The sequence below is a fragment of the Cryptomeria japonica genome, chromosome 8 (assembly GCF_030272615.1).
Source record: "Cryptomeria japonica chromosome 8, Sugi_1.0, whole genome shotgun sequence".
NCBI classification, from domain to species: Eukaryota; Viridiplantae; Streptophyta; class Pinopsida; order Cupressales; family Cupressaceae; genus Cryptomeria; species Cryptomeria japonica.
In genome coordinates this window covers 510,123,249-510,132,782 of record NC_081412.1, presented here as the reverse complement: position 1 = coordinate 510,132,782, position 9,534 = coordinate 510,123,249, and the positions used below count along the sequence as shown (strand labels likewise).

Sequence of the window (9,534 nt, the reverse complement as noted above, 5' to 3'; positions counted from 1 at the left end):
TTTTTTCTTTAATTTGAAGCTAATATAAAGCAACAAGATTTAATCAAACTTTCTATAATATCATTAATCCATTATATTCTATTATAACAAGCGTAAAATTAATGTCATTATTATATCTATTAAATAAGAAAATATTCCAAAATATTATTCCTCAACCTATATTTAGTCCATTGATGACATAATAAAATGACTTAATTTGCATTAATTACGTTGAGATACACACAAACTAATATAATTGTTTGGTGAAAGAGACAACAATAGTAAACAAAGTACCTTGCACCGCATCTCATCTAGAGGGTTCCGTTAAATTTGACGGACCCTCTCGACAAGGTGATGGTGTATATGACATGCCCAAAGATAAATTTAATTGATCATATGTCTGCGTATACATCAAGCAATTCAGAGGGCTTTTCTTCTTTGGAATTGAAATTTTTACTAAAGCATTGCTTGAGTTCTGAGACTGTAAAAGGCTTGTAATGTCGTGGATGGTCATTGTCTACAAGTTCTGCTGGAGCATAAACTTGCTTAACATCGGGAAAGTAAACAAAGTAGGGCACTGATATGCGATCTCTCCACCCTTTGTAAACAACTCGATGTTCAGCACTTCTGTATCTGCCATTAGTCCATGCCTACACATTTATTCAGTTCATGTTAACATGTGCATTCATAATAATATATTACAGTAATCAAATTCTCTTAGAAATTTCATACCTTAAGAGTATCAGCAACATTGACAACAAATGAGTATGGACGGGGTTTGATGTTGAGCCACTTTCCTCGTTTTGATCTAACCTGGAGCCCTCCTTCGTTGTCTTGGTTAAGGATCGTAAAGCACCCAATATCTGTATGAGAGGTGAGGATCTCATCTTCCATTGATTTTCCGCGAGAGAAGTAATGGTTTATACGCATGTTGGCTGTGCATTCCTTGAAATCACAATGGTAGAAAGTTTTGACGTCCAACCCCAGGCTAGAAAGAATGATAATAGTAATCTTCCGTGCAAGATCAGCCATACAAAAGGCATATGTTCGAAATGTCTCCCTGAACAGCAATAATCAAAACTAGACGTTAGATTCGAGGCATTACAGAACAGAATGGCAAAAGCTCTATAACATACCTGAACTTTGAGTTTACTTCATCGGGCCAGATCTTGTCACACATTTCCTCCAACGAATTGGAATGAGGCATGTCCATGAAACAGAAGCTCTCAATCCACTCTCTAATAACGTAACTTTCCGCAGGGTTAGAGGTGGCAGCCTTTTCTTTAACTTTTGCAGGCATTGAACATAGATCTCTTGCTAGGGACTCGACTTGTTGGAGTAGATCTATTGAAACTCCATGATTCACTATAGAGAAGAATCCCCATTCCTTGCAGGCATCTCTGACAATGGTCAGCATGGGATTATTGTGAAGATCATTAAATTCTTCCCCTTTCCCCAAGTTGAACTCAAATTTAGAAATATCAATGAGGGGCAAATCAACTTGATTATGCATGTCTGAAGACATGATGGACATGCAAAGTAGTTGATAAGTTTTTCTTAAATAAGTGGCCGAATATAAGACCTATTGTCGTTTGGAATCTAATACGTCGAAGAAGACAAGCCGAGTATATGATTCCTAATCAACAATCTGCCAAAGCCGGTGTGATATAGATTAGATGTAAGTGTCTAACATCATCGCTAAAGTTTGATTCCTTTTTGTGTACACAGTGGCAAACTACTTAGCCCGCAATATAGTTAGTTATGTATTTACCACTTTCAGCTATATTTTAGTTTTTTTCGATGTAACAAAAATTATGGCAATGGGTTAAATATATTTATTTATTTCTTTATTTTTATTGATGAGAGAGGTTTCTTTTTAAAAGTTTTTGCAAGATTTTATTATTGACAAATTTTTCATAGAATGTGAAAGCTAGAATCATCTTTAAATGTTCTTAGAAGTCAATATTGTATTATGAGTTAAAAGTAAGTAAAAGCTAGAATCATCTTTAAATGTTCTTAGAAGTCAATATTGTATTATGAATTAAAAGTAAGTAAAAGCTAGAATCGTCTTTAAATGTTCTTAGAAGTCAATATTGTATTATGAGCTAAAAGTAAGTAAAAGCTAGAATCCTCTTTAAATGTTCTATCGTCTTTAAATGTTCTTAGAAGTCAATATTGTATTATGAGCTGAAAGTAAGTAAAAGCTAGAATCATCTTTAAATGTTCCTAGAAGTCAATATTGTATTATGAGCTAAAAGTGAGTAAAAGCTAGAGTCATCTTGAAATGTTCTTAGAAGTCAATATTGTATTATGAGTTAAAAGTAAGTAAAAGCTAGAATCATCTTGAAATGTTCTTAGAAGTCAATATTGTATTATGAGTTAAAAGTAAGTAAAAGCTAGAATCATCTTTAAATGTTTTTAGAAGTCAATATTGTATTATGAGTTAAAAGTAAGTAATAGATATGTTATAGTTAAAAAATATTTATTATTTTTATAAGTTCTTCTAGTCAAGAAAATTAAACACAATGTATCTTGAATGCATGTGCATTCAACCTTTCTAATATTTAGATAAACTAGAAACTGAAATTAATTACTAGATTCACTCATTTTTTTTTCTTTGTGAAGATGGATTGCCTATTGAATTAAGATAACAATAAATGATAGGCTTACGTATTTTTAAAAAACTCATAGATCCTCTCAATCTAATTAGAACATTTGGTTTTATTTTGATTCTTTTTTATAACTATTAATTTTCACTTGAACTCTTGATTTATCTTCACACATTGTGATATGTTTTCCTTTTTAATTTTTTTCCAAAATCATTATCTCGGTTCTAATAATTGTAATCTTCAATGGCTGTCACTTGAACTCGGAAATCTAGCAATTGGCATATCATCCGAAGCCAAACGGTAGTTGTCCAAAGCATAATCCAAATCAGAGATGGTAAATAGAAAAGGGTTAACATATGCATTTGCCAAGGCTCGAACCATCTCAAAATATAAGAGGTTGTCAATGCAGATTGTTAAGAAATGGGTTACAATTTTATTATAAAAAGCATTAGAGTGGAGGGACAAGTAGTCTCTCCCAATCAGGGTTCTCAGCGCTAGTTCAATGTGTTCACGGGGGAAATCGAATACTCCACCCAATTTCTCCTTATCATTCTTCACTTGGTCGTGCCACTGCTAGAAGGAAGAAGGGACGATAATTCTATATTCTATCTACAAAGTCGTGAGGAAATACATAAAAGACTGCTCGAGAGGATATGAAAAAATGAACTTTGTCACTGTGTTTATAGCCAATAATCCACAACAATCTGAGAGGATATAATCAACGCTGAAATGAGTGAAGCATTTCCAGGACCACTCTGATGTTGATTCAAATATGTGAGCATCATATAGAGAAACCAAGCTAATCCCATCAAATTCCATCACTCATGCAAAGAGCCAAGAAAATCATTTGGGTGGTACAACATAGAGTAAAACTAAGCCATCTGTTTGAGCTTGTGTACGAAAGACTACAAGAAACCAACCAAATTATTGGAGAAAATACCGAGATTAGGATTAATCCATGGTGAAATGAATATCATCCTAGATTATGAGGCTTCATGAATGTGAGATATGATGAAGTTGGGGCATTATAACATTCGGACCATGTTGGATGAGCTCCACACGAGTGATAAGCTCGCAAGGCGTATCATAACACCAGACTTTATCTTAGAATGATTACACAATTGCCTTATGTCAAACAATGGCCATGTAAGAATAAAACAATAACAATTCTAGGTAGAAAATTCCACTCTGCACATAAGAATCGAGAATAAAACAATAACAATTCTAGGTAATAAATTCCACTCATCACATAGGACTCCAGATCATCAAGAGCAAGACGAAGCTAAACACAACCCAAACCAGAAAGGGGCACAAAGGTATCAATTGTGAATTTCATAAGAACACAATATAAGAAGTGTAGATTTCTCAACAAACATTGCATATAGAAACCATGGGCTCATTATAAAATATAAATGTAGAAGAAAGAAACACCATCATCTATGGCTTTATTGGCAAGAGCACCTATATTGGCCTTTCTATAGCAATACATAATTACTAATGATTCAAATTTTGCGATATCTTACTCAAAAGGTATTACAATTTCTGATTTAGAGGGGTTACAATTTCTGATTTAGAGGGGATTTATTAGTAGCATGAAAAACTAGCACCAAATCCCCTTCTATATGGATGCCTCTAAGGCCAAGACCCAAAGACAAATCAAGATCAAGACCAAGACTGAGAGCCTAAAATTATGCTTTATTATTTGATCCTTCTAAGATCATCTTACATGCAAATTTTACTGCTTTGCCTTATGAATAATGAATAAGTGCTCCAATACTAGAAATGCCAAGGTTTCCTAAAGAGGCTCCATGAAATTTAATTTTCTATGTACCATGTAGAGGTGGCACCCATCTAGCATCATGTCTCAAAGATTTCTTAGGAGATGTTTGGATAGTCCCTTATAGTGGAATAGGCTTGAGAAGAGGCCAATTATTTGTGAGTTGATCATCCCATGAAGTGAAAATTACCTTGATTATTTATGTGCTTAGAAACACAACTCCCTACAACCTCAAATATTCCTTTTTCGATCAAAAAAATAACTTGTGAGAGTGAGAAAGATTTATTGTAAAAGATTCAATTTTTTTTTCAAGTCATATACGCCAAAATAAAAGATAAGGAACCACTTCCCAAATATAGACAAACATAGAAGACTTGTAGAGTGAGGGCCATCCTAAAAATGGGAAAGAAAAGAATGAAGAGAAGAGTAACAATTTAATTTCAGTTGTATCCAGCAACAACAATCTCAAACAAAAGGACAAGGAAGGAGAAGATGATATGTATCTTCTATGAAGTACCCATAAAATACATAAGGGAAGACTATAGTGATCCCTAATGTGTCAAGCTTAGTTCCTGTTAGTATTTTTTCTTTAATGAAAAATAAAGAAAAAATATCAACTTTTGGAAGACAAGATGCACCCCAAGATAAGTTTGTTGGCCATGAGATAAACTACCATCGTTGACCAAAATGTTGTAGTCATCCTTCACATTTTATTTTCTAGATTTTTTTCTGGCCAAATGATTTTGTTCTCTTGATTATAGAATATAACATGGCTTCTATTCAATCCTATCTAAAATGCAACTACCAAGTTATTAGAAAAATGCAAAAATGAACAAAATTCCAAGCCACATGAGGAGGGTGGACTATAAATTCAAATTGGAAAGTATTAAATTTTTTTTCCTAAATTTTTTTAAGATAAAATTTCAAGAAGGTTGAATCTTTTACACTTCTAAGGCGCTCATACCCATTCTATGAGTCCTCCCAAAATCTAGCCATCTCCCCATTGTGGATTAACAATTAAATAGGTGGAAAAATTATGTCTCTATAGGAGGACAATAGATTCTAGCTCTTTGAGCCATGAGGCAAGGAGTCAATTGCGAAGATATTTTCTTTGTTCATATTGTCAAGATAATTGTGTCTAAGAAGCCTACACCATCTAGAATTTGGGTTCACATATATACACCAAAGAATCTTAGCACCTAACACTTTATTTTATAAATTAACATGATTAATGCTAACCTCACACCTGTCTTTTGGCAAATAAACTTTATCCTATGCAAATAGAGGAATTATCTCTTTCTTAGTCAATTTTTTGGGTCAAATAAATGATTGGAGAATACTTTAAAGACCACATCATGAACCTTTGGTAATATTTAAAGTAGTCATGAGATAGGTAGGAATAGTATCGAGGACTAATTTTATCATATTTATTTTTGCAGCTAGATTCAACCACTTATTTTTCGATGAAATAATTATTTTTTTGAGATGGATGCAAGTATTATATCCTACAACTCATGTTTTTCTATCTCCAAATGGAAAGGATTCCTTAAATATTTGCATTGAAGAGATCCAATAGTGAAATGCCAAAAACTTATCAATCTTTGATGAACAGAGAAGGCACATTAAGAAGGCAAATTTTTGATTTGTCTCTATTTAATTCCTACCCTGAAAGCACTATGCACTCATCTAATACTTTCTTAATTATATTAGATTCTTACATTTTCACCCATCCAAAAAATATTAAATTTTACATAGGTTCTCTATTGAAACAAAATGGATACAAGAGGTATTCAATTCAATGTCATACAATTAATATTTTTTATTGTTGTATTGATATTCCATTAATTTTTAGTTTATTTTCTTCTTTTTTTCCAATAACTATAGGAATATTTTTGAATTCTTGTAATGTGTTTTTGATTCATGGTTAAATTATTTATTCTAACATAATAATTATAAAAGTTAATGTTCAATTAAAAATCTTGTTGTTCATGTAAGAGCACCCAAGAGTGTAACCTTCAAACCAATTTAAAGGTTCATAATAAAAAAGAGAATCAATAGAGAGATGGTATTTCAATAGAAGTGAATAATGGATTAGTATGATATACAATGTAAAAACACCCCAAATATATAATGAAGATGTAATGGGGTATGAGAAATTGGCATCTAAGTACCTCAACTAAAATTATAAATTTACAATAAACATTATTAAATATTATTGACTAATAAATAATAATGCATTATATGCTTGCGACCTAAGTAAAACTTAAGTCTACACCAACACCCCCACTTAAGTGCAATGTGTTGATCTTAACTAGTGATTGAGAGGGGGGGGCGGTGAATCAGCACTATACTTGTTTATACTAGATTAAACTTTAATCAAAACTTTTATTCAAACTTAACACTTATTAGTATAAGAAGAATTAATAAGAAACATGCACACATAAAATAAAAAACACATGAAAACCCAGATTTATCACATGGAAACCTAAACGGCAGAAAACCATGGTGTGAGTAGAAACTCACAAAATCTACACTATTCTGGAGTACGCCCTGTGAGGAGCCATCCCTATTAGGAGATTACAAAGACACTGTTAGGTGCCACTCGGTAAAGGAATTTTCTTAAAGGCCTGTTAGAACCTTTACCCTATTAGAGGTATCCTTGTTAAAGGACTTAGGATCATCATTTGAGATGTCACCTAGTTAAGGTATTTTACAAAGGGACTTGTTAAAGTCCACCCAGTTAAGGGATTTTACTATGCTGCAATTATTAGAGAGCAAAAAGTCATTGATTTGATGATGAAACTTTTCTATCGTATATATTCATTTTGTATCTGCTTCAATATCTGCTCACTGATGGTTTCACTGATTCATGAGGAACCCTTCTGCACTACACGTGTTCTTCACCTTTGCTCTTATTTTCAACCTCAATCCACTTACAAATTTTTCAACACACAAAATTCAAGATGAAAAACATGTATTTAGTTGTCTTCAATCTTGGCACAAACTTTCCCTCTAAAACTCGAACTCAAAATATCATTCTATGTGTCAATCTGTTTGTTCCTCAAATATCATCGATTATACCAGTGGGACTAATTGTTCATGCCACAAATCTTGTCATTTCTCTATCAAGAACTCCGACTTCCACTGGTACTTTCTAAATTGATCAGATCTACATTTCACCATTGTGATCTTCTACTGGTTCTTTTCTTTATATCGGTGAACCTGCTTTACTCAGCTCAACTACCAGTTGCTTCCTGTAAAGCGGTCTCTGCTCACCGGTGGAAGCTTTTAGTCCCCTGTTCCTTACTAGTCCACTATAATCCTTTTCCAATCTATTATGATGATATTAGAATCAGTATTGCCATTAATGACAACTTCTTAAGTACCTCAAACTTCATCATGGCCACCATGATGCCAACAATCTCCCCCTTTGGCATTGGTGGCAAAACATGTAGCTCGATTAAACTGGATCTCCCCTTGTTCTAATATCTCCTATTTCTGCTAGTTCTCCCCATGTTCTCACCCTTCTCTACCGGTACTGCCTTTTCTGCCAGTACTATTCTACCACTCTATCGGTACTACTCTGCCTCTCTACTAGTACTACTCTGCTACAACTCTGCCTCTCTGTCAGTACTGCCTTTTCTGCTAGTACTGCTCTTCCACTCCACCAGTACTACTCTACCTCTCTATTGATACTACTCTGCTAATATAAATTGTCTCTATAGTCATTCCTCCTCATATGTCCAATCCACTATACATTCATTCTCTCCCTTTTTGCAACAATGACAAAGAATAAAGGAATCAAAGTATACAAAATAATTTATGAGAGTAAGTCCAAAATTTCTTTGAAATTTACCTTAGCTGCATCCAAAGAAGATTCCCATGTAGGCTTCACTTATTTCATAGTGATAATTTGTCCATGAGGGTATGTGATAAAATCTTCCATGTCATCCACTATCTTGCAGTCAAGTCTACTGAAGAGGCCTTCTACTTGTTTCACTTTGCCTTGCAATAAATCAATGAAAGGGGCAAGATAGCACTATATCTCTAGCAGGTTTAGAGCTTGTTTGTCCTATTCCTCTTTTAGATTGTTAATTTCATGAGTCAATAGTTTGACTTTTCCTCTGAAAGTTGCTAGTGAGCTTGCAAGAGGATCAAAGGAACCTAGCAGATCTTGAATTTCCTATTGAGTTTTTACTCTTTTTTTTTTTTCAAGATCTTTGATGAAATCGGGGAAGTTTGAGAATCTGATCAATAATTGGCCATCTTCCTTTAAGATTGATTTCACTTCTTCAATGTAGCTAGAGAGAGAAAAAAATTCAACTGATATTTGTTCCATTAATTGCTCACCTTTTCTGGTTTCATACTGCCTTGATGAAACCTTCTCCAAATCGGTTGCCTCTGAGTCGATTGCTTTGACAAGAGTTCCCAATTGATCGATGTTAGGTGCATTCTCATCAACAACAATATTAGGATTGAGATCAGATAAGATTGTCTTTGCAGTATTAGGAATTCTTCCCTTCTTTTTCTTTGCTTTAAGTTTGGTCTTTTCAGCTTGAATTCTCATTTTTTCTAAAACTTTTATTAACTATTTGGGGCTCATCTTCTTGATATCAATTACTGAGTCTTCCCCTTATTCCTCCTTTGTTTCTTCTTCTTCTTCTTCTTCAGCTTCTACCTCAGAGCTGCCTGAGATGGGGAGTTTAGCTTTCTTTTTCTCAGTTTCCTTTTCTAAAACTAACTTCCTCTTTACCGGAGGAGTGTCCAACACTATTTTTTGACCACCTTTAGGTTGAATCGATGAAAAATCTTATATCTTCTTCTCTTTTTCCTATTCCTTGGTCTCCATTGGACCAATATAGATTATTCCTATTTCCTTCAACTCTTCATTCATCTTTTCTGCTTCCTTCTTTTCTTGTTCCTTCTCCTCCGTTTCATCAAAAGATGGTATTGATGAATCTATCATCTTTAGGTTTTCTCCCTCTGCACCTTTTTCTAGAAAATGAGGTTCATTGCCAATAGGGTGTGTTGTGGGAATATTTATTGTCACCAGATTCCTTTGAGGCTTTTCCTCATAAGGGATGTCCTTAATTCTAACTTCATCATCTATGGGATGCTTAGTTTGATCGGTTCCCTTTTCCAATGTATCATCAATATCAATAGTTTCAA

At 33.7% G+C, this 9,534-nt stretch overlaps 1 protein-coding gene across 1 annotated transcript; it reads right to left on the bottom strand.

Moving 5' to 3' along the window:
* Window positions 1–371: 371 nt before the first annotated feature.
* LOC131057186 (gibberellin 20-oxidase-like protein) lies at window positions 372–8,932 on the bottom strand. Its single transcript, XM_057991373.1, has 4 exons — window positions 8,716–8,932; window positions 1,116–1,494; window positions 712–1,039; window positions 372–629 (listed from the first exon to the last, which is right to left on the bottom strand). The coding sequence occupies exons 1-4, from the start codon at window positions 8,930–8,932 to the stop codon at window positions 372–374; spliced, it is 1,182 nt and encodes a 393-aa protein (XP_057847356.1).
* Window positions 8,933–9,534: the final 602 nt, after the last annotated feature.